The sequence below is a fragment of the Carassius gibelio genome, chromosome A14 (assembly GCF_023724105.1).
Source record: "Carassius gibelio isolate Cgi1373 ecotype wild population from Czech Republic chromosome A14, carGib1.2-hapl.c, whole genome shotgun sequence".
Lineage (NCBI taxonomy): Eukaryota > Metazoa > Chordata > Actinopteri > Cypriniformes > Cyprinidae > Carassius > Carassius gibelio.
In genome coordinates this window covers 21,786,568-21,813,374 of record NC_068384.1, presented here as the reverse complement: position 1 = coordinate 21,813,374, position 26,807 = coordinate 21,786,568, and the positions used below count along the sequence as shown (strand labels likewise).

The 26,807-nt window shown below is 38.5% G+C and overlaps 1 protein-coding gene and 1 pseudogene across 2 annotated transcripts; one reads left to right on the top strand and one right to left on the bottom strand.

The window, feature by feature from the left end:
- The window catches only part of LOC128026848 (myosin heavy chain, fast skeletal muscle-like), a 250,397-nt pseudogene that overhangs the window by 24,483 nt on the left and 199,107 nt on the right, over positions 1 to 26,807 (bottom strand).
- On the top strand, positions 919 to 11,159 carry LOC128026844 (probable G-protein coupled receptor 174). Of its 2 annotated transcripts, none has more exons than XM_052614081.1 (2): positions 919 to 1,167; positions 9,450 to 11,159. In XM_052614081.1, the coding sequence occupies exon 2, from the start codon at positions 9,653 to 9,655 to the stop codon at positions 10,658 to 10,660; it is 1,008 nt and encodes a 335-aa protein (XP_052470041.1). In that variant the 5' UTR covers positions 919 to 1,167; positions 9,450 to 9,652; the 3' UTR covers positions 10,661 to 11,159. The 2 variants fall into 2 exon arrangements, with proteins under 2 accessions (XP_052470041.1, XP_052470042.1); XM_052614082.1 differs by having other exon boundaries at positions 9,445 to 11,159.

Here is a 26,807-nt window from a genome sequence, read left to right as displayed (position 1 = left end):
GATCGTTATAATAGCATACGTTTTCTGTAAAGATACGAATCAAAACAAATTACCTGTCGAGCAAAACACATGCGAGATCGGCATCTCTTTCTAGTTGAGGTTTTTACGTCAGTAAAGGCTGTAACAAAGGGTCACTAACGTCAATGACAGGCGACTGCACTGCCCCGTGTCACTGTTTAGAATGGGGATTTTCTCATGATTTACAAGTAAATTAAAACATTAGAGATATTGTTAGTAATCAGCTGGACAAAAGCTGCCTAGTGGTTTTTGGATATTTTACTGCAAATATCTTGTAAATTGTACCTTTATTTTATTTTTTTTCTATAGAATGTCATGAGGGTTTGCAGACAGGATGTTATGAAAGTTTCATTTGATTATCTGTGAAATAAATTTTGTTTTCAGTGAATACAGACAATATATTAACTTGATAATCTACACATAATCACTCAGTAGAAATCCATGAAAAATCACATACTGAGAATGTAAAAGAAAACAGGCTGAAAGGAAAGATATCTGACTAAACTCTAAACACTTAATGCTACATAAGAAAAAAAGAAAGAAAGAAAGAAGGAAAGAGAAAGCAAGAAAGAAATTAACAACGTATGTTTTAAGGGCAACTGCAAACATTATAGATAATGTTATAGTAATTGTAGATTTGACTCCAGACATTAATTACAGATGTAATTACAGGAATGTGTTTTTTAAATCAAAGTACAATGTAAAAACATATGTGTACACAGTTAGTGCGCTGTTCAAATTATTGATATAAAAGTAAGTACATTATAGTTAAAGACTAGATAAAAACAATAGTAGAGCAAAAACAACATCTCTCTTTTTTTTCATCACGAGCACAGATCAGGCAACACTATGAGATAAATAGCAGAAGTAAGAATGAAAAAAAAGCAGAAAACTGTTCACACCCTCACAGGAAACAAATAAATGAGTCAGTGTGAGAAGACAGAAACAGAAAGTACATCGCCTGAGATCAAGGATCATTTTTTAAAATACATATAAAAAAAATCTAAACTGTTTCAAAGATGAGGTGCTTCCAAAGCAAGAGGCTAGAGTGATGTATAAATGGTGATTTTATCTGAGGAAACGTTATCTGCTTTGGGTTGAGAGCACATGTTGACGTGTGTTCCTGTCAGAGACAACTTCATTTATACGGTAAGATCTTCTTTTCATACACTTTTCATTTGGTGCAGGTCAGACCATTACAGTATAGTCAAGTGTTAAAGCTTGTTAGCTTAGAAAGACCTAACACTAAACCTTAACTAAAACTAATGCTAGCAGATTCTTCTGAGCAGAGTGGGATATGAGTGTGATGGGTTGACATGCATTGGCATCATTTTTACATGCTTTCAAAACTCAATAAGGCTAAACATGTTCCTCTGCATTCTATAGTCTGACAGAAAGATTGATTACAGTGACGCTTATGCTCTTGTAACACAGACTCGCACATGTGTACATGAACAGTGCAAATTGAGTTGGAAATTGAGTTGAATCTAAAGACAGCCTTAAATCACAATGCTAAATAGTATTCATATTATTAATACTACTACAAATGTGTCTAATAAAAGATGAATTAGAATAAAAGTATTCAGTAGATTTAGTCAACAGTTGGAGGCTGAAAGGCCTGGGTTGTGCTCAGATTCTTGGTGAAGGGTAAACACTTATCTTCTTCGGTCCATTACTTTACAGCCAACCAGGAATTTGTTTTTTTCCTCAATGCAACTTCTACTCTGTTAACCTTTATGTTCCTGGAAAGTTATTTTTAAAACAGTTCATTAAAAAAATATTTTTATCAGTCTGTTTCCTTTCTTACTTAAATCTAAAGATTTACCTTTCATATTATGTATAACTTTTTACAACCATCATCATCTTCATCATTATTATTATTGTATTTTTTTTTATTAACTGATTCACTAATTATAATATTGGTGCATCTAGACTTTACAGAATATAATTTGGTTATGTGCGTTGTTAAGTGTGTTTGTAGGATTTCAACATCTAATAATTTATACAGTTTGAAAAAGTGACATCAATCATGATGCATTCAAGTGGGATGGCTTGTTTCTGTGAAACACACAGTGCAGTAACACAGTGCACACGTATGAATATGGAAAGTCCCTTACTGAGAAAAATGACGGTCTCATGGTGAACAGTGCACAAAACCCACAAACTGACATCAAAGAGGAAAATGGCTGCATGTTCATCATACGGAAATGTGGCCAGTATCTTGTTTCAGTTGTGAGGGGGAATGGGTTACAGCTAGTGTGTGAGAGGTGGAAGACAAAGATGCAAACAGCACTCTTATCTCATTCCTCTCCAAAAACACAAGCCACACATTGTGAATCAGTAGGTCAGAAATGCAGTTTCCATGTTCGGGATTCACTGATAGTTGTCCATGTGCTCAGTACGGGATGCAGGCTGACATGTCCTCAGGTCTCCTCACAGCGAGTCGAGACAGTGAGCAAGGGAATCCATCAAAAACTGTTTTTCATTGTCGAGAAAAGTGTGTGTGTGTGTGTGTGTGTGTGTGTGTGTGTGTGGCGGGGGGCGGGGGGGGGGGTTGTTTTTGTTTATTTTTTTTCTGGGTCCAGATTTCAGGAGTATATATTTGTTGGGAATATACATATATTAAATTGATACTACACCCCAAAATAAAAATGTTGTTTTTAAATTTTAATCACCATGTCATTCCTAACCTGTAAACGCTTAGTTCGTCTATGGAACAAAATTAAAGATATTTTGTCTTCTCTGTGTCTCTCTGAATCACTGTAGTGCCATTAAATTAATACGGAGAGACACAGAGGAGACAAATTGTTGCACAAAGTCTTTATTTTAGTTTTATTCGTGTACAAAAAAATATTGTTGTTGCTTCATAAAATTACAGTTGAACCACTGTTGGCAGATTGAATATTCTGACGATGTCTTTCATACTTTTCTGCAGAGATGTATAAAGTACTAGAGACCCATACTTGAGTAAAAGTACAAGTGCTCTATAAAAAAAGTGACTTGAGTAGAAGTAGAAGTGCTCTTTAAGCACCACACTTAAGTAGAAGTACTAAAGTATTCAACATTTTTTGTACTTAAGTATTGCAGGTAGTCTATTTTAAAATGTACTACTCAAGTACTGAAAGTAAAAGTACAAGTATTGTGTTATGTAGTTATTAAAGAATGTAGTCAAAAGTTTGAACATATTGTTTTTACTATTTCAAATGATTAACCTAAAGAACAATCACAATTCCTTTGACTGTAACTTTTTGTAAACCAAAAACGGTTACAGGGTTAGTTCGCCCAATTTGCAAAATTATATCATTAATAACTCACCCTCATGTCGTTCCAAACCCGTGAGACCTCTGTTCATCATCAGAACACAGTTTAAGATATTTTAGATTTAGTCCGAGAGCTCTCAGTCCCTCCATTGAAGCTGTGTGTACGGTATACTGTCCATGTCCAGAAAGGTAAGAAAAACATCATCAAAGTAGTCCATGGGACATCAGAGGGTCAGTTAGAATTTTTTGAAGCATCAAAAATACATTTTGGTCCAAAAATAGCAAAAACTACGACTTTATTCAGCATTGTCTTCTCTTCCGTGTCTGTTGTGAGAGAGTTCAAAACAAAGCAGTTTTTGATATCCGTTTCGTGAACGAATCATTCGATGTTACCGGATCTTCTTGAACCAGTTCACCAAATCGAGCTGAATCGTTTTAAATGGTTCGCGTCTCCAATACGCATTAATCCACAGATGAATTAAGATGTTAACTTGTTTAATGTGGCTGACACTCCCTCTGAGTTCAAACAAGCCAATATCCCGGAGTAATTCATTGACTCAAACAGTACACTGACTGAACTGCTGTGAAGAGAGAATTGAAGACGAACACGGAGCCGAGCCAGATAATGACTCGTTCACGAGTCAAGAACCGTTTCTGTCAGACGCGTCAGTTTCGTGAACCGAGGAGCTGATGATACTGCGCATGTGTGATTCAGCGTGAAGCAAACCGACACATAGAGCGTCTGAACCGAACTGATTCTTTTGGTGATTGATTCTGAACTGATTCTGTGCTAATGTTATGAGCCCAGGTAAACCGAAGACTTGCAGTCAACGCCAATGACGCCATTACGTCGAGCGCAAAAGAACAGGTGAACTGTTTTCTTCAACTGGTTTATTGAATCGAACTGTCCGAAAGAACTACTGGTGATCCGAAAATCGATGCAACCGGTTCTTGACTCGCTAACGAGTCATTATCTGGTTCGGCTCGGTGTTCATCTCTCTCTTCACAGTAGTTCAGTCAGCACGCGCAGTCTTCGCTCAGTGATGTGCCAGCTTCATCAAACCTGCCATCTACAGTTTTGGCAGTGGTAATGTGGGTTTGTAATGGAGTGATTCGTAACATTTTTCTAATTGTAACGAGTAACAATTGCAGCACATAAAAAAATATCGGAGTAAAAGTATTAAACTCAGCGAAAATATGTACTGAAGTAAAAGTAATAAAAATAAAATAATACTCTAGTAAAGTACAGATACCGCCTTTTAGTACTTAAGTACAGTAGTGAAGTAGTTCTACTTCGTTACTATACATCTCTGCTTTTCTGAACTTGGATAGTGTGTTTTACTTGGCAGTCTATGGGACAGTCACAAGCCTCCCAGTTTTCATCCAAAATATCTTAAACTGTGTTCCAAAGATGAACAAAGCGGGTTTGGAACGACATGGGGTAAGTGAATATTGACAAAATTCCATTTTGGAGTGGAGTATCCCTTTAAATATGAATAATTTGTGTGTGTGTTTCAGGAATCATACCTTCAGTTCCTGAAGCCACTATATTTTTTATCATTCATTTGAAACAAATCTATAATTTATATAAGGAATAATTGACATCAAGCTATAGAATTATTAGAAAAATACTACACACCCAGGGTGATGATGTGCTTATGAGTGAAATTTATATGTCTTAGCTATATCTGTATTCACTGAACAATACCGGAAGCACTTGTGACGTGGAGAGGTTTTAATAAGAAGAAAGTAGAACAGAAAAAAAAAATCAAGTACATCGGTAAAACACACAGCAATATATATAAAGTTCTACTTTCTGATTATTTTTGACACCTCCTTTATTTTCCCTTGTTGATTTGTTGAAGTTGCATCAGAACATCTATACAACACATGGTTATTCATATGAATCACTGTAAAAATGTACGCTTTAATTAGAATTGTAACAACTGCATATGTAAATGCATTCTGTAATTATTAACAGATAATTGGAACAGTGCTTATTTTAATGACTGTTTTCTGATGTCATCATGATTTCTGTAAACCAGCCTTTTAATGAATCATAACACCTCACTGATACCCCTTTTAGCTTTTAGATTGGTATTTTATTTGTTTGAAGCCTTTTAATGATCTTCTGAAAACGTAGCTTTGTTAAGTAAAGTCAAGTCACCTTTATTTATATAGCGATTTAAACAAAATACATTCCGTCAAAGCAACTGAACAACATTCATTAGGAAAACAGTGTGTTAATAAAGCAAAATGATAGTTAAAGGCAGTTCATCATTGAATTCAGCGATGTCATCTCTGTTCAGTTTAAATAGTGTCTGTGCATTTATTTGCAATCAAGTCAACGATATCGCTGTAGATGAAGTGACCCCAACTAAGCAAGCCAAAGCATTTTGACCTGGTTTTGGTGTGTTTACTAAGCATGCAGAACAACCACCCAATAAAGCATTACAATAATCTAACCTTGAGGTCATAAATGCATGGATTAACGTTACCTCACTGACACGTCATGGTAGGCTCAAATACAAAACATGTTGATTGCGCTGTTCCATACTCACGATCCATTTACTGCAATGTTACAGTTTTATCAGTCAAAATACCCATGTAGTGTTTTACCTGGTGTAACTTTCAAGATTCAAGATTTTTATTTGTCACATACATGATTATATAGAGCATATTAAATGTGAATCAGGTCCACATCATGGACAGCGAAATTATTAAAGAATACAACACAGATGATATATATATATATATATATATATATATATATATATATATATATATATATATATATATATATATATATTTATAGGAATGGAAGAATAAAAGTAAATAATAATTTATAAGAATAAAATATAAAAAAGATGTATAATGTAGAATTAAGTATAGAAAAGAACATAATGTATATGAAAGTATACTGTAGTATACTGTAAATATTAAGATATACAGGAATATAGAAGAGGCGAATGTGTAAACAGCTTGTGACACCGTCAATATGTCAATATGAGGTCGAGAATGATGAATATATGACTGATTATTAAGTGGAGGTGTGTTGATGTTAAGAGGCTTGTTTTGAGTTTAGGAGCCTGATGGCCTGGGGGAAGAAACTCCTCCTAAGTCTCTCAATTTTTGCCATCAGGCTACGGAAGCCCTTACTAGATGGCAGCAAAGCGAAAAGACAGTTACTGGGGTGGATGGAGTTCTTGATGATTTTAACAGCTATGCTTTTGCAGCGTTTGAGTTAGATGTCCTGCAGAGAGAGGAGAGCAGACCTTGAGATGCGCTCAGCTAAGCGCACGACTCTCTGCAGGGCTTTGCAGTCCTGATTGGAGCTGTTCCTATACCACTCCCAGTACAACTATTAAAAATAGGGGTGCTCCGATCACGATCGGCAGATCGTTAAAGCGCATCTCATCAGTAAAGCCGGTTATCTAATCAGCGGTTAATTCCATCAGGTGTGTGATTTCACATCGAGCAGCTGTTACTACACAGAGGCATTGTTAATAGAGAAGATGCGCAAATCCAGTTCATTTTCAGCGTTTTTTGGCGCATCTTCTCAGTTAACAACGGCTCTGTGTAGTAACAGCTGCTCTATGTGAAATCAAGCACCTGATGCAATTAACCGCTGATTAGAAAACCGGCTTTACTGACGAGATGCGCATTAACGATCGGCTGATCGTGATCGGAGCACCCCTAATTAAAAACTATGACATGTGAATGTCAGTTGACTGAATGAAAATTAAAACACCTTGCGAGCTCAACCACTGTTCCCAAATAGGATAAAAGTCCTTCCTTAACCACAAACCTTTATGCTGCTTGTAAACGCTGTCCTCTGTTGTCAGAGAAAACATTAGCAAAAAAAAATATTGCTGCAATTACTGAATTTGTGGTTTTGAACAATGTGCATGTTTGTGTTCTTATGTAAGGAAGATCCAAATAGAAATGGAAAAATTACATATGTCTAATTTATTTGCGTATGACCCTTCAATCTCTGTCCCCTGCTCGGCTGTCTTTGATCATTTTGAGCTGGTGACTTTTTCCTCTTTAGAGGAGGTTGTTGGTCATTTGAAGCCCTTGGGTTCTCCAAATGATGCTGTCCCCCCTCGACTATTTAAGGAGGTTTTCCCCACTGTAGGACCATCTGCTGTAGCAGATATAAATAGTAATCTGACCTCGGGTGTGGTCCCTACAATTTAAAAACATACAGTAGTTCAACCTCTTATTAAAAAACATGTTCTAGATCCGTCAGTTCTTGCTAATTTCAGGCCTATTTCCAAATTGCCTTTCCTTTCAAAAATCCTGGAGAAGATTGTGTACAGTCAATTATTGGCCTTTTTGGAAGAACATAATATACTAGAGGTTTTCCAGTCCGGTTTTAAGACCTTGCAAAGCACCAAATCTGCTTTTTTAAGAGTTTTTAATGATATCTTTTTAGCTACTGACTCTGGTGACTGTGTTATCCTTGTGCTTTTAGATCTAACTGCTGCATTTGACACAGTGGATCATGCAATATTGAGTTCATGTTTAAGGCAGTGGGTGGGCATCAGTGGCATAGCACTGGAGTGGTTTAGGTCATACTTAGCGGATCAAACTTTTTGTGTTAGCTTAGGTGACTCTGTATCCTCCTCTGCTCCTCTCTTGTGTGGGGTCCCACAGGGCTCAGTCCTCGGTCCTCTACTTTTCTCTCTGTATTTGCTTCCACTTGGTTCCATACTTAGAAAGTATGGCATTTCATTCCACTGTTATGCAGATGACAGTCAGATTTATGTACCTCTTAAAAAAGAAAAATGATAACTCTGTTGGACAACTACTCAATTGTCTCGTTGACATAAAGGCCTGGATGGCTCTGAACTTTTAAAATTGTAATGATAAAAAAACAGAAGTGATGGTTTTTGGAGTCACCACTGGGACCCCACCTGTACACCTGGGCTCCTTAGCACCCTATATTAAACCTAGTATCACAAACCTAGGAGTTAAAGTGGACCCTGAGCTTAAATTTGACAGTCAGATCAAAGCTGTTGTCAAATCAAGCTTTTTTCATTTAAGGCAGCTGGCCAAAATAAAGCCAATTCTGTCAAGACTACATTTTGAAACTGTAATCCACGCCTTTGTAACTACACGGTTGGACTACTGTAACTCACTATATGTGGGGGTTAGTGAGTCCTCCATCACCCATCTCCATGATACAAAATGCAGCAGCACGTCTTTTAACAGGCACATGTAAACATGAGCACATTTCCCCTATTTTAGCTTCATTACACTGGCTGCCTATTCAATTTAGGATCCATTAAAAAATTCTGTTATTTGCTTTTAAATCACTAAATGGTCTTGCTCCGCCATACCTCTCTGAGCTTTTACACTCTTACCTATGAATCAAATAGGTTGGACTCAGTAAAGACATTGATGAACAGTGTTGGGGGTAACACATTACAAGTAACACAAGTTACGTAATCAGATTACTTTTTTCAAGTAACTAGTAAAGTAACACCTTCTATTTTAATTTACAAGAAAATATCGGAGCTAATTAAAAAAAAAAAATTCCCATTTATGGACTGACAAGTCTCCTGTTCCCATATTGGGAGAAATCAGAACTGCAGAAGATTTGTATGCGCATGGTGTGGTTCTAGACTAAATGTGAATGTGCATAAATTCATCCCACTCGCAAAAAATTTACTTTTCCTTCAGCCTGAGATTTATTCATTACACTTTTTGGTGTGAATAGGCTTTTAAATTTGTTATAAATAGAACTTGTATTAAAAACAATCAAGCCTTGCTCATATTTAAAAAGTAACGTCAAAGTACTTTCTATAAAAATAAGTAACATAATTAGTTACTTTAAGGAGTAAAGCAATATTGTAATGCATTACTTTTAAAAGTAACTTTCCCCAACACTGTTGATGAATACATGCATGTCACCTGATCCACAAAAGTCTTGATGCATTAATACAAAAGAAAACACTTGAATTCACAAACATGTCTCCATTCATACAGATCTCTTCACATCAATTATTGCTTGTGTGGTAAGCTACATTTGCAGCATTTGTAAAGTTCACAGATAGCTGTGCATGAGACTAATGAGCCTCACTGAGACTAATGTCCTTCCTCTGTTAGAATGCAATAACGCTTGATTGTGTCTAACTAGAGCATCTCTACTGTCTTTCAGAACAGGACACGACTCTCGTAAGAATGTCAGAAGACCCTGAAGAATCTCTGGGATTTTCTCAAGCATCTTTTAAATAAGTGATTTTTGTGTTTCCTGAGTGCTGAAAGGTGTCTTACGACGTGTGCCATCCCAAAACTTCAGTGTTATGCCAAGTTGAACCTTCGTAGTTAACGGGAGGACTCTCGGACTTGAGTTAAATGAGAAGAAGATGAATGCCAGTCACATCTATTGCAATAACACTACTGCGCACCAAGTAACGTCAATACAAGAATATCAGCATCACATCTATGCCATCTTCTACACTGTGATTCTAGTTCCTGGACTGATTGGCAATGTTCTCGCGCTCTGGGTTTTTTACGCCTACATAAAGGAGACAAAGAAGGCTGTGATATTCATGATTAACCTGGCCGTCGCTGATCTGCTGCAGGTGCTGTCACTACCTCTGCGCATTTACTACTATTTGAACAACTCGTGGCCTTTTGGAGATGTTGCCTGCATGCTCTGTTTCTATCTAAAATACGTCAATATGTATGCCAGCATCTACTTCCTGGCTTGCATCAGTGTGAGACGCTGTCGACTCATTATCCAGCCGCTGCGCACTGGCACCATGAAAAAACAGCAGGACCGGGGTTTGTGTTTAATTGGGTGGTTCATTGTGGGTCTGGGATGCCTTCCATTCCCTCTCCTACGAAAAAACCCGACCCCCAATACAGTATTCTGCTTCTCTGAGCTACCCATGATGCCACTCAGCAAAGAACTAGGAGTGTCCCTTGTGACATTGGCAGAGATCACAGGCTTTCTTCTGCCGCTGGCTGTAGTGGTCACCTGCTCGTGGCTGACCGCTGCCAGTCTGCGGCAGAGGACCTGTGTGCTACAGGACACTGGGGAGAAGCACAAGGCACTCAAGATGGTTTTGAGTTGTGCTGGTGTGTTCCTGGTTTGCTTTGTGCCCTATCACATAACTTTCCCTTTAGACTTCTTGGCCAAATCAAACTGTAATGTCAGTTCTGGTTTTAGGAATGCAGTGCTCCACGCTCATCCAATCACCTTGTGTCTAGCGAGTTTGAACTGCTGTCTGGACCCAGTCATGTACTACTTCACAACTGATGAGTTCAAGCGGCGTCTTTCCAGGCCAGAATTTCACGAAAGTTTGCCATTACAGCACAGAACTTTCTCCACAAATTCTACAGTCTGCACTCTAAAAGAAACGGACTGAACTGGCAGAGACAGCACAAAGAAACTGTTTTAAGCCACAAAACAGAGCTTTTCCTAACATTTTCTTAGGAATTTAATAACAAATCATCATTCTGCTCTTAATGGAATGTGCAGAAATACATTTAATTAAACAAAAACAAGAATGTGAAGAAAATATTCACATATTTAAAATGTTCTACTTGAATGTATGTTAAAATGTAATTTATTGCTGTGATCAAAGCTGAATTTTCAGCAACATTACTCCAGTCTTCAGTATCACATGATCCTTCATTCTAATATGCTTACTTGCTGCTTATTGCTTATGAAATATTTTGGATTATTACCACAGCTGTGAGCTTCCCATTTTTATGGAAACCAAGTGTGTTGCACATGACCTGCAATTTTGATGGCCTTCTGGTGCCTGGCTGCAGTTTAAGTCATAAACCAAACCCTCTCCATGTGAAATGGCACGTGAGCCAAAATGAGAAGAAAAAAATAATAAAAAAGAAATACATTTCAAATACATTTTTCCAAATGAGGTTTCTGTCATTTTTAGTTATTATAATGCTTTTGTATTTTCAAGTGATCATTTTTCTAATAATTTTTTATTTTTAGTTTGTTATTTAATACTATGAAAAATGGGTTGTGATGTCATGATTGTGAGCTTGTGATTGGGTCTGTGGGATTTTAATAGCCCAGGTCCAGCTCACGATCAGTACTGCGAAAACTCAGGATTCACATGACGTAATTCTATAACAGGAAACACAAAAGAAACAAAAACACAGAATAACGAGAAAATAAACGGAGGGGAAAACACAGAGGTTACGGTTCTGGTCAGGTCTTCTGTCACATAACACTGTGGTGAAGCACGCAGGAGGCACGAGTAAACACGAATGGTCTTTAATCAAGGAAACACAGGAGATAATCCACAATAGGCACTTGAGCCAACACACATAGAGAAAGACTAGACCTGAAAAACACAAACTGAACAGATTAGACTTCTAAACACAGGGCAATCACGGGAACACAGGTGACATCAAAAGAACATAATCAGACTAAACAAGGACAGCGTTTAGCGTTTTCTTTTCTCCTCTCCTCTCCTCTCTCACGCTGCAGTTTTCCACAAGTTCATCAAACAACCGCAGTAAGAATATTTCATCAAGCACGGTGAGTAATGGCTTCTCCTACAATTGTTATTTGCACCTCTTGCCACATGTACAGTTTATCTATCTCTGTCGCTGATGAGGGATTCACATGTGATAAATGCAGGGAAATAGTTAGGCTGACAGAGAAGATTTCAGAATTAGAGACACGCATCCAAACTTTAATTGAGGACAGTAAGAATGTTAGGGCTCTAGATACGGCTTTGGATGCGTCTAGCTCAGGGATTCCTGTACATTGTCCGGTTCCAGCAGAGCCCCTGCAGCAGGGCAACTGGGTGACAGTGAGGCAGCATAGTCGTGGGTCAAAACACCGCTCTTCTGTTCCGATCAAAACATTAAACAGGTTCTCCCCACTCAGTGATGCACCCACTGAGAAACCTGATGAAAGTGCTCTAGTTATTGGTGATTCTATTGTACGGAACGTGAATATAGAGACACCAGCCACCATAGTCAAATGTTTACCGGGAGCCAGAGCGCCTGACATCTTGGCAAATTTAAAAGTGCTGGCTAATGCTAAGCGTAAATACAGTAAGATTGTTATTCATGCCGGCGCTAATGATGTTCGACTTCGCCAGTCGGAGATCACTAAAAATAACTTTAAAGAGGTGTGTGAACTTGCAAGCACGATGTCAGACACTGTAATATGCTCTGGTCCCCTCCCTGCTTACCGTGGTGACGAGATGCATAGCAGATTGTCATCACTCAATGGCTGGATGTCTAAGTGGTGCCCACAGAATAACATAGGTTTCATAGACAATTGGACGAGCTTTTGGGGCAGACCTGACCTGTTTAAAAGAGATGGTCTTCATCCCTCCTTGGGTGGTGCTGCTCTTCTGTCTAGAAATATGGCACATAGTCTTAGTGTTTATACTTGACTAACTGGGGCCCAGGTCAGGAAGCAGACAGACTGGCTAAACCGACCGTCTGCTAGCTGCCTCCTGTCACAGAGGTCAGTTAATTCTCAGCACATAGAGACTCTTTCACCTAGATATCACACTATAGAGACTGTGTCTGTTCCCCGAACTAGAAAATACAAAAAACGTCCAAACCAAGTTAAGGTTAACAATTTAATTGAGGTTCAACAAATAAAAAACAAATGCAATATGGATAAACAAATGATAAAGATTGGCTTATTGAATATCAGATCCATTTCTACGAAAACACTTTTTGTAAATAATATGATAACTCATCATAATATAGATGTGCTCTGTTTGACAGAAACTTGGCTAAAACCTGATGATTACATTATTTTAAATGAGTCCACCCCCCAAGATTATTGTTATAAACACGGGCCGCGTCTAAAAGGCAAAGGGGGAGGTGTTGCTTCAATTTATAATAACGTTTTCAGGATTTCTCAGAGGGCAGGCTTCAAGTATAACTCGTTTGAAGTAATGGTGCTTCATATAACATTATCCAGAGAAACCAATGTTAATGATAAATCCCCTGTTATGTTTGTACTGGCTACTGTATACAGGCCACCAGGGGACCATACAGACTTTATTAAAGAGTTTGGTGATTTTACATCCGAGTTAGTTCTGGCTGCAGATAGTATTTTGAAGTATCTTAATAGTTGGTGATTTTAATATCCATGTCGATAATGAAAAAGATGCATTGGGATCAGCATTTATAGACATTCTGAACTCTATTGGTGTTAGACAACATGTTTCAGGACCTACTCATTGTCGAAATCATACTCTAGATTTAATACTGTCACATGGAATTGATGTTGATAGTGTTGAAATTATTCAGCCAAGTGATGATATCTCAGATCATTATTTAGTTCTGTGTAAACTTCATATAGCCAAAATTGTAAATTCTACTTCTTGTTACAAGTATCGAAGAACCATCACTTCTACCACAAAAGACTGCTTTTTAAGTTATCTTCCTGATGTATCCGAATTCCTTAGCATATCCAAAACCTCAGAACAACTTGATGATGTAACAGAAACTATGGACTCTCTCTTTTCTAGCACTTTAAATACAGTTGCTCCTTTACGCTTAAGGAAGGTTAAGGAAAACAGTTTGACACCATGGTATAATGAGCATACTCGCACCCTAAAGAGAGCAGCCCGAAAAATGGAGCGCAGCTGGAGGAAAACAAAACTAGAGGTATTTCGTATTGCTTGGCGGGAAAGTAGCATATCCTATAGAAAAGCATTAAAAACTGCTAGATCTGATTACTTTTCTTCTCTTTTAGAAGAAAACAAACATAACCCCAGGTATTTATTCAATACAGTGGCTAAATTAGCGAAAAATAAAGCCTCAACAAGTGTTGACATTTCCCAACACCACAACAGTAATGACTTTATGAACTACTTTACTTCTAAAATCGATACTATTAGGGATAAAATTGCATCCATTCAGCCGTCAGCTACAGTATCACATCAGACAGTGCACTATAGACCCCCTGAGGAACAGTTCCACTCATTCTCTACTATAGGAGAGGAAGAATTGTATAAACTTGTTAAATCATCTAAACCAACAACATGTATGTTAGACCCTATACCATCTAAGCTCTTAAAAGAGGTGCTTCCAGAAGTCATAGGTCCTCTTCTGACTATTATTAATTCCTCATTGTCTTTAGGATATGTCCCCAAAACCTTCAAACTGGCTGTTATTAAGCCTCTCATAAAAAAGCCACAACTTGACCCCAGAGAACTTGTTAATTATAGACCAATCTCGAATCTCCCTTTTCTGTCCAAGATAATAGAAAAGGTGGTATCCTCACAATTATATTCCTTCTTAGAGAATAATGGTATATGTGAGGATTTCCAGTCAGGATTTAGACCGTATCATAGTACTGAGACTGCTCTCCTTAGAGTTACAAATGATCTGCTCTTATCATCTGATCGTGGGTGTATCTCTCTATTAGTTTTATTGGATCTTAGTGCTGCGTTTGACACAATTGACCACAACATTCTTTTGCATAGACTTGAACACTTTGTTGGCATCAGTGGAAGTGCATTAGCATGGTTTAAATCGTACTTATATAACCGCCATCAGTTCGTAGCAGTGAATGAAGATGTATCATACCGATCACAAGTGCAGTATGGAGTACCTCAAGGCTCAGTACTAGGGCCGCTACTCTTCACGCTTTATATGTTACCCTTGGGAGATATCATCAGGAAACATGGTGTTAGTTTTCACTGTTATGCTGATGATACGCAGCTCTATATTTCCTCGCAGCCTGGTGAAACACACCAATTTGAAAAACTAATGGAATGCATAGTCGATATAAAAAATTGGATGACGAGTAATTTCTTACTGCTAAATTCAGAAAAAACAGAGGTGTTAATCATAGGGCCTAAAAACTGTCTCACTGTCTAAGACTTGATGGTTGCTCTGTCAATTCTTCGTCATCAGTTAGGAACCTAGGTGTGCTACTTGATCGCAATCTTCCTTGGAAAGCCACGTTTCTAGCATTTGTAAAACTGCATTTTTCCATCTCAAAAATATATCTAAATTACGGCCTATGCTCTCAATGTCAAATGCAGAAATGTTAATCCATGCATTTATGACTTCAAGGTTAGACTATTGTAATGCTTTATTGGGTGGTTGTTCTGCACGCTTAGTAAACAAACTACAGCTAGTCCAAAATGCAGCAGCAAGAGTTCTTACTAGAACCAGGAAGTATGACCATATTAGCCCGGTCCTGTCCACACTGCACTGGCTCCCTATCAAACATCGTATAGATTTTAAAATATTGCTTATTACTTATAAAGCCCTGAATGGTTTAGCACCTCAGTATTTGAATGAGCTCCTTTTACATTATACTCCTCTACGTCTGCTACGTTCTCAAAACTCAGGCAATTTGATAATACCTAGAATATCAAAATCAACTGCGGGCGGCAGATCCTTTTCCTATTTGGCGCCTAAACTCTGGAATAACCTACCTAACATTGTTCGGGAGGCAGACACACTCTTGCAGTTTAAATCTAGATTAAAGACCCATCTCTTTAACCTGGCATACACATAACATACTAATATGCTTTTAATATCCAAATCCGTTAAAGGATTTTTATGGCTGCATTAATTAGGTAAACCGGAACCGGAAACACTTCACATAACACCGTACTTTCTACATCATTAGAAGAATGGCATCTACGCTAATATTTGTCTGTTTCTCTCTTATTCCGAGGTCACCGTGGCCATGAGATCCAGTCTGTGTCCAGATCAGAGGGTCACTGCAGTCACCCGGATCCAGGACGTATCCAGACCAGATGGTGGATCAGCACCTAGAAAGGACCTCTACTGCCCTGAAAGACAGCGGAGACCAGGACAACTAGAGCCCCAGATACAGATCCCCTGTAAAGACCTTGTCTCAGAGGAGCACCAGGACAAGACCACAGGAAACAGATGATTCTTCTGCACTATCTGACCTTGCTGCAGCCTGGAATTGAACTACTGGTTTTCGTCTGGTCAGAGGGGAACTGGTTTCTCCCAAGGTTTTTTTCTCCATTCTGTCACCGAAGGAGTTTCGGTTCCTTGCCGCTGTCGCCTCTGGCTTGCTTAGTTGGCGTCACTTCATCTACAGCGATATCATTGACTTGATTGGAAATAAAAACAGACACTATTTCAACTGAACAGAGATGACATAACTGAATTCAATGATGAACTGCCTTTAACTATCATTTTGCATTATTGAGACACTGTTTTCCAAATGATTGTTGTTCAGTGCTTTGACGCAATGTATTTTGTTTAAAGCACTATATAAATAAAGGTGATTGATTGAAAGGTGATTGACAGGAACATGACCAAATAAGGACAAACAGGAGCAGATCCCGGGGCATTTATTTAATGCAGCTCAGAGGTGGATTAAATGCATTTAGACTACAATACAATCACATACATAATGCTATGACATGTTTTAAATATGAACTAAAACTGTCAGTAAGTGGCAGCAAGTCGTTATTTTAATGAGTGAGTCACTAAGTTATTTAATCAGTTGACTGGTTCAAGCTGTGAATTCATTTAGTAATGAAACTGAATGAATGAATGAAACTGAAGCGACTGTCTTTATTAACGGATCATTAAATCGCTGACTCAATGATCTGCTGTGTCTTTGTTTGGAGCTTTTTTTGTCAGCAAAATGGAGCAAAACAGACAATTTTTTTACTCACAAAACTTCTTGTTTATCAAGCTGAAGCTATAAAATCCGTATAACATTGTGCTGATGTTCAAGAAAACTGCAGCCTTGCTAATGTGATGTTGCTTAGTTTTTCATGATTCATTTACAGATTACAGTTAATCACAAATTGAGAAAAAATTCTAAAACCATCAGGCTTGCTCAAAAGATATTCTTCCAAACCATTTATACATGCATTAGACTTGTCTGCATGGATGCTTGCTTAAGAAACAAGCTATGCTATTCTGAATTCCAGCAAATCCATTCATAACATCAGTCTATTCATAATGGTTGGAAACTTTAAAACTGACGTAAACTACAACACATTATTCAGAGAAATAAGAATTGTCAATGACAGCTATTTGCAGTGCAACATTTTAGTTCCAGATTCTAGGACCCTTTTGGTGATGTGTTTGCTCCATATATTAATAACTAATCTTTTATTAATTTCTGGGATGCATAATACAGTTCTTAACTTTATTAGTTTCAGAGAAATAAGATTACCTTTCCATTAAAGTAATATAACTATGCCATAGCAACACCCAGCATAATCACTTGCATTTTATGCATCTTATACACTTTATTATTTTGCATTAATTACAATCTAGGGTTAAACTACATCAAACAGGCACTATTCAGTTGTTAATAGATGGCGTAAGAAGAGCTGTTTCCAGATCCATGCCTCAACTCGCTTCACTTGAGAATACGACCTCAGCAGCCGTTTATGACCACTGTTTATTCATATTAATCATTTAAGCCAAGCGCTTTCAATCTTATGGTGTACACTACAGTCTCCGTGCTCACAGTGTCCCAAACACAAATAATGTTTATATTTATTTATTTATATTTATATATTTCATTGTCTGGCTATCTGTGTCACGATCATTATCTGGAGTGCCCATAAACTCCAATCAAGGTCATTTCACTCAGTACTCTGGCATTTTTGTTTCCATCGTCTTTTTCGAACTCCATTTCCCATCCGACCTCATTTCCTGGGACTGATTACACACACACACCTGCAGCTAATACACACACACACACACATAAGCAGCACAATCACTCTCAGAAGTTTTGTTTAGTTCTGTCTAGCATTTCCGAGCGTTTTCCCTGTGTTTGTTCCTTCTGTGTCTGATCTTGGATTTGTTTATACCAACTCTGATTCTCTGCTGCCTGCCCCAACCTCTGCTTGTTACTGTTATTGATTTTGGATATCCCCTAACACCTGACGATGTTCTCCGATCTCTGCCTGTATAACCATTCCCTTATTAAATTTACATTTAATCATTTTAAACATAAATATTCGGCAAATGGATCCGCACGTCTCTGACTCTCACCGTAACAGAAGACTTCGACACGCAGGATCCAGCAGCTTCTCGTATGGACACTGGCCAGGTAGGATATGTCAAGCATATTATTAGCCCTAAAGCAGGGCACAGTCCACTGCACAAGATGGCCGCTAGCCCAGAGCCACTTCACAAGTGTACTTTCCAGAGTCAAGTCAGGCCCCCATTGACTTTCTAGAGTCAAGTCAAGCCCCCGTTGATCAGGTCCCTGTTGATTTCCCAGAGTCTAGTCAAGTTACCATTAACACCCAAGAGTCAACTAAAACCACAGTAAAACTTCATGAGTCAAGTCAAGTCACAGTTGATCTTTATGAGCCCAGTCAAATACTTACCGTTCTTCCAGAGCTTCATCACGTCTCAGTAGATCTTTCAGAGCTTCGTCATACCACAAGAGATCATCCAGAGCCTTGTCACGTCTCAGCTGAACTTCTGGATCCTTGTAACATCCTGTCTGTTGCTCCCAGCAATGTTCTCTCAGCTTGTAGTATTGCTGTCAAGGAGACTGTTACTGCTGTTGAACCTCCAGAGGTGGCAGCAACTGCTGCAGAACCTTTGGAGGCATCAGTAGTATCCATCCATGAACTTTCATCACAGCCATGGAGGCCATCCATGAACTCAATGCCTGTCCTGTCATGGCCACGGAGGCCATCTACCATCTCATTACGGCCACGGAGGCCACCATTAACCTGTTCATGTTCTCTGTTTCAGTCCTACCTGACCAGACTTACTCTCCCATGCCATCAACTCCACCTTTGCTCTGCTCTGTTGGGCTTATGTCCCGTCTGCTCAGCTGTGGTGGTCCTCTACTCCGCCTTGGTGGGCTCCAGTTCCACCTGCCTCAGTCCACAGTCAATCCACTTCCACATGGATCTGGTCCTCCAGCCCTCCCTGTTCTGCCTATGCTCCACCGCCCTCCTAGATTGTTTAGAGCGTCTAGAAGCCGTTCCTTTTGGGGGGGGGGGGGGGGGTCACGATCATTAGCTGGAAAGCCCATTAACTCCAACAGAGGGCACTCCACTCAGGACTCACACACACACCCGAATCTAATTAAACATACACACATTTAAGCTACAAAATCACTCTCAGTCTGAGCGAAGTCTTGTTTAGTTCCGTTTAGCATTTCCTTCTGTGTCTGAGCTTGGATTGTTTATACCAGCTTTCTCTGCTGCCATCCCCGACCTCTGCTTACTGTTACTGTTACTGATTTTGGATATCCCCGACACACCTGACGCTGTTCTCCGATATCTGCCTGTATATCCATTCCCTTATTAAATTTACTACAAATGGATCCGAACGTCTCTGACTCTCATCATAACAATCTGGGACATTGGTATGCAGTTAAAGGTTAGGATTATAACTTTTTTTTGGTAGTATTATATCACATTATTAGTGTATATTAGCACCTTTTGTTGTTTTCTTGTGGTATCCGCTAGAGCATTTGGACTCGGAAGCGGTGACACGTGACTTCAGACTTAACAAGTGAATAAGAAGCTGTGAGAAGCATTTTGACATTGAATTAAGCATTATTAATTTAGTATTGTCATAATTTACATTTCTGATATCTATAGTTTATTTATAATCATCATCAGAACCAATAGCATAAATACCATAGGACTGTTTCACCATTATTTCCATGAATCCTCGTCATTAAAGGTAGAGAACACTAAATACACTGGAGGATCTGTGGATTTTCAAATGCAAATTGTTTTGCTTCAAAAGAGCAATCATACATTTGTGTTTTGTTTTATTTATTTATTTATTTATTTTTTCTTTTCATTATTCATTAATAATAATTTATAATGTAAACATTTAATTTAATCTTAGTCCTTTTATAATAAAAAATTTAAGCTATTTATATACTTATCTAATTGATTCATTCATTGATCAGTCATTACATTATTATTCTTCTATTGTTGTTTTGTCTTGTGATTGTGTGTGTTTCAAGGGCTGTTTGTCTTCATGAATAAGAGATAAGAAGAAATGGTTGTGGAAGCTCAGGGTTTATGGAATGTGGTTGTGAAGCAGTTTGGTATAATAATTCTTGTTTTTATGTTTGCTGGTCAGACAAAATCTGAGCATTGAAACTAAGATGTGGTACTGAAACCCGGTGCCAATATGGCACCAGTACCTATGGAACCGTAGTTATTTATGGAAAACTCTTTTAAAAAGATATTCGTTTTTTATACATTGTATCTTAATTTTGATCAATGTTTTATCTATCAGTTGCCCATATTTTAATAAATAAGAAGCAAATATATAGCAGACAATGAAATAACCTTAGTGTAATTGACAGAATTACTAAAAAATATTTTGCTACCTAAAATATAAATATTTTTTGTATCACGCATGCATGCATGTCTATTTCCCTCATATTAAATATAAAACGCATGTGGACTGATATATTCCAATGTCTGGACTCCTTTATTAATGGAGTAGGCTATATAAACAGACATTTCAGTATACTGGTATTAAATGCATTTTCTGAGAATTTATATTTCAAATGTCGAAATACGTGATCTTTGGTCCATCAGTCACGGATCACATTAGAATAAAATATCTCATAATAAAATACAAAATTGACTGATTTAGGAATGTATATGCATAGTTCTCATCAGTTGGAAATACAGATAAATGCTTTCATTTGTTGTATTTTTGATCCTGAAAGAAAACAGATAAACAAAAGAGCGAATCATACCACCGTCTGCTGGTATGCTTCAAGTCGAATGCACCCATTTATTAATCCTTCACAGCTGAGCATCGCGAGAGGCGGATCTGCGCCAAAGCGCGCATGTAAATGAGCTGCACAAAGTCAAAAAAACAACAACCCTGGATAGCCTAGATTAGGCCCATATTCACAAATGTGTTAGATATGGTAGCTATGAAATATCTGATATTCCGATTGTCAAATACAAGCAAGTGGAAGTGTATTGTTGTTTAAACACCTTATAGATATATATATATATATATATATATATATATATATATATATATATATATATATATATATATATATATATATATATTAGGGGTGTAACGGTTCACAAAATTCACGATTCGGTTCGATACGATTCACTGGTGTCACGGTTCGGTTCGGTACGGTTCGGTACGTTTAAATACAGCAAAAAGAAAAAATTGGCAGATAAATTTCCTTGATTTAAAAAAATGTTTTGTTAAAACTAACAAAGTATGTTTTTTTACATTGAACAATGATGGAGCTATTCTTTATCCATCTTCTTTATCCTAATTTCCTGAGGTGAAAAAGATGGCGCCTGTGTGTTTGGCTTGCCGTCTGCAGCTCTCGTGTTTTCTTCTCTTTCTGTCTGAGGTGTCGTTTACCTGCTGTACGCGTCTGGTGTACGCCCGTCAAGCTCTCCTAGACATCCGCATCTCCGTTGGGGATTCATACGCGAACTTTCACTACGCGAACTTTCACACCGTGGACGTGGAATGCCCACTTCACAAACCATACGAGCCTCCCCAAACTATCTTCCTGCACGATATCTGCCGGTGGCCGCTAAACACCGTGCGGAGAAAGCGAAGGAGGAAACGAGGTTGCCGCGGAGGTTACATGACGAAACTGAAAGCTTATTTACAAGCTGACATTTCGTTTGGACGCAGATCTGTAGCATGGCACCCGCGGGACGCGGTTTACCGATGTCTTCGTCCTGTTTTCCCTCTACATCTGAGTCTTGCCACTCAGGTTGATCTCCGCAGTGTTGGCCGACGTGCCCGGCGGAACGGAGTAAATCACGAAAATCTGCGCTCATTGAGAAAAGCGCCGTCATCTCACGTGTCTATTCCTCCACCTAAGTTGGCGCTAATAAACGCCCGCTCCGTGGTGAATAAGACCTTTTTATTAAACGACTTCTACTCATCACACAACTTGGATTTTATGTTCATCACAGAATCATGGATAAAGGTCGGTGATTTAACTCCCTTATCAGATCTGGTTCCAGCAAACTGTACATTTTTTAACTCTCCTCGTCCTAATGGACGCGGGGGTGGGATTTTAACTATTTTAAATAACTCTCTCTCCTCACGCTGCCGGCTGGTCCCTGCAACGGCCTTCCCCACCTTTGAAACTCAGCTTCTCCACCTAGATTGGAATGGTCCCATCTGTATTGGGGTGATATACCGCCCTCCACTCTTCACTAAGGATTTTATACTCCAATTCACTGAGTTCATTGGCAACATTGCCACAAATTATGATCGCTTCCTTTTGTTGGGCGACTTCAATATTCATGTCTGCTGTCTTTCAAACTCCCTGTCGCAGGAGTTTCTTGACTTAATAGATGCTTTTAACCTACTGCAGTGGGTCAAAAACTCTACCCACACTCAGGGCCACACACTGGACCTTGTGTTATCTTATGGGATTAATGTCACTGATATTGTTATCTCTGATTTTCCTCTCTCTGATCACAAGCCTATTTTATTCTCACTGTCTCTTCTGGAGCTTTCTCAACCCACTACTGATCCTGTTATGTCACGGTTCTATTCTCCTCAGTTCAACACAAACTTCGACTTGTGCTTTACTGAGTTATGCTCTCACTGGCACTTGGACCAACCTTTATCTGACCTGGATGCAGATCAGCATCTTAGCCTTTTAAATTCTGCCTGGCTTAAAGTAGCAAACGTGACTGCTCCTCTTAAGCCTCACAAACCCAAACCAAAATCAGATATGTGGCAAAATTCTGACACTCGTCTCCAAAGACAAACATGTAGAAAGGCCGAACGCAAATGGAAACGGGACAGGCTAAGTGTCTCCTTCCGCATGTTCAAAGACTCTCTTACAGCTTACCAGAACACTGCTAAATCAGCTAAAGCTGCATACTTCTCAAACTTAATTGAATCCAATCACTCTAACCCTAAGGTCTTGTTTTCTGTCATTCATTCTGTTTTAAACCCATCTGCTAAATTGTCTGTTGCCTCAGATGCTCTATGTGAAGACTTCCAGAGATTTTTTATTAACAAAATCACTACATTAAGGACCAGTATCTGCCCTAAATTAACTCTCCCCCCTATTAGGCCACGTACCTCCTGTGTTTGGGAGGCTTTTGTTCCCATTAACCTCCAGACACTGAAGGATGTGAGCGCTAAGCTCAAACCTTCATTCTGCCCAAATGATATCATTCACCCGAGATTTTTAAAATTAATCACAAACACGGTGGGTCCAGGTATGGTATCCCTTATTAACAAGTGTCTAAGCACTGGATCTGTTCCGGCCAATCTTAAAGTGGCTACGGTCACTCCTTTGCTCAAGAAGCCTTCACTGGATCCTTCTGTTTTAAAAAATTACCGGCCCATCTCTGTCCTACCTTTCATTTCCAAGTTATTAGAGAAAATCGTGTTGGATCAGTTCCAACACTTTTTGTCAAATAACTGTATATATGAGGTCTTTCAATCTGGGTTTAGGACTGCCCACAGCACTGAGTCCGCTCTCCTGCGAGTGCTAAATGACATTTATCTCTCCACTGACTGTGGAGACACTGTGGTTCTAGTTCTCCTAGATCTGTCGGCGGCTTTTGACACCGTTGACCACCCTACTCTGCTAGCTAGACTGGAGACGTGGGTGGGCATAAAAGGCTCTGTCCTGTCATGGTTCCAGTCTTACCTTACTGACAGAAAGTTTTTAGTAAAAATGGGAAACTTTTCCAGCTCCATGGCACCCCTGAGATGTGGTCTTCCACAGGGCTCTATTTTGGCTCCCTCTCTATTTTCTCTTTACATGCTACCGTTGGGCACAATTTTTAGGAAACACTGTGTATCTTTTCACTTTTATGCAGACGACATCCAAATTTACATTCCAATCAAGCGCAATAATCCTGCAGCACTAAACTCTCTTCATCTATGCTTAGAGGAGGTGAAGGCATGGCTAGCTCAAAATTTCCTATCCCTTAATGATGATAAGACCGAGGTCATTGTTTTCAGCCCGAGTGAAAGGTCCCAGTTCACATGCCCACACTTGGGAGGTCTATCTCCCTTTAAATCCACAGGAGTGCGGAACCTAGGTGTTCTTGTTAACCAGTCTTTAAAGTTTGATAAACACTTCTCATCTGTAGTCAGTTCTGGTTTCTACCAACTTCGCTTACTATCTAAAATCAAAGGCTTTCTCACTCCAATAACTCTGGAAATGGCGGTTCATGCTTTCATCACGTGTCGACTGGATTATTGCAACTCACTATATTGCGGTATATCAGATTCTCAAATCTCCCGTCTTCAGTTAGTCCAAAATGCGGCAGCCAGACTCATCCATAATTGTCGCAAATATGACCATATCTCTCCCATCCTCAGATCTTTACATTGGTTACCAGTCCGGCAGAGAATAGATTTCAAAATTCTTCTCTTTGTCTTCAAATCTTTACACAACCTAGCACCAGTTTATCTCTCTGAACTTATTCATCCGTACATTCCGTCCAGAAGTCTCAGATCCCACGACCAGGCGCTGCTGGTAGTCCCTCGTGTCAGACTTAAGCGTAGAGGGGAGCGTGCTTTTGCGGTGGCAGGGCCTTGTCTGTGGAACACCATGCCTCTAGAGATCAGAACTGCTCCCAACCTCCCTGTTTTTAAGTCTCTGGTCAAAACATATCTATTCTCGTTAGCATATTGATTACTTATCTTAGACTGTTCTTATTATTATTATTATTTTTTTTTTTCTACATTTGCTTCTTGATTTTATAATTAATCTTAGCTTAGTTGTTCTCTATGTGTGTTTTTCTGCTTTTATTCTTATATGCTTGTTCTGTAAAGCACTTTGGTCTGTCTTGTGTGGCTGTTTAAATGTGCTATATAAATAAATGAACTTGAACTTGAACTTGAACTTCTACGGTGTTTTCTTAGCAGCATATTGTATAAAACAAAAACAGCTCCTTATATAAAAAAAAATTAAATGTTATATTGTTGTAGTAGTTATGAACAAATACAAAGATGTAACTTTTTATATGGAACTCTATAACTCTTTATATTGAGCGTGTTTTTACTCGATAGGTTCTCTATAGGGCGTATGTTTTTTGGTAAAAAACAAGAATTACAGTCTGGCTGAAATGGGCTTGTGAAGGAATATTGTAACGTGCACCCAAACACCAGACATGTTGGTAATTGGAGGATCTTCTATTTCTGGTCTGTTAAACGCATTGGCCATTTTGCAACGAGCCTTCAGCGCGTACTGAGTGAGCGAGCGCCTGACTGAGTAGCCTAACATAAACATATAAGTTGGTGTTTTTTTCTTCTTCAGGGGTGTCAGGGGCGTTGCCTGTTACGTCGTTTGGGTTATTGGGCTACCTTGTTGAACACATATCATTATATTTCAATTTTTTTTATTTTCCAAATATAATTAATTAGTTCGGTACATACGGTTCAATACGAATACGCGTATCGTTACACCCCTAATATATATATGAACGGAAAACAAAAACAACGGGAAAAAAAAACAGCTGGCTGATCTTAACTGATCTTAGTCTGTTAACTATGACTCATGCAGCCATTCGCGCCGTGGTGATTTTTTTTTTAAAGTGGAATGTAGGCCTATTTTTACGTTTGCACGTGACTGTTTTGAACCCTTGTTTAGACCCGTGTTTCCTTGTGTCCGACCCGACCCTCACCCGTATCCGACACAGTTGGATATTTTTCACCCGTTTCAGCCAAATTTGCGGGTCACCCGTCCCTGTACAGGACTCTAGGCCATAGCATTTAGCTCAACAAACTGTACACAAATTTGCGATCGCCTCAGAGTCAATCCGCTTAAATTTCATATGAAAATGCCGGCAGACCGGTCTCCTTCCCATCTTTCAGCACGCTCTTCAATCCACAGACAGCAGCGGAGCAGCCCAAGCAGACTCAAACTCAAACTCAATCTAGCCCTAAATACATATGAACGCATACTTGAATTATACTTATTTAAATATACTTAATGTAATTATACGTACTTTATACATACATTACTGTGCAAAAGTCTTAGGGCACATCAGTATTTTCACCCAAAAGAATGGTGTTCAGCCAGTTATTTATATCTTTTGCTGTAGTGTATCAGTAGAAAATATGTTTTTTGCATTTCCAAACATTCATTTTGCCATTGTCAGACTGCTTGTGCATTCAAAATCTTATTATTAAAATGAATCCAAAATCAGTAACAGTATTAAAAATATTATTATTAAAATGAATGGCAAACTGATATTTCCTACTGACACACTACAGCAAAATATATAAATAAGTGACTTAAAACCCTTTTTTTGGGGTTAAAATACTTATGTGCCTAAGACTTTTGAACAGTACTGTACTTTACAAACAACTTTGTTGCTAATTTATAAAGAATGGCCATACAGTTATTCACAAAACTGATTAAATACAGTGAAATACAGCACTCATTTTTACTAAATATCAGAGTGATTGACACAGTAGAAACATTATGTGTGGTTTTGTATTAAAAAATGACCAAGATTATGAAATAGATTTATTAGGATTCGCGTAAGGGAAGCTTGGGAAATGAGAACATCAAAGGAGCATGTGAAAGCTATGGATTTATTTTGAAATATTTGTAATGTT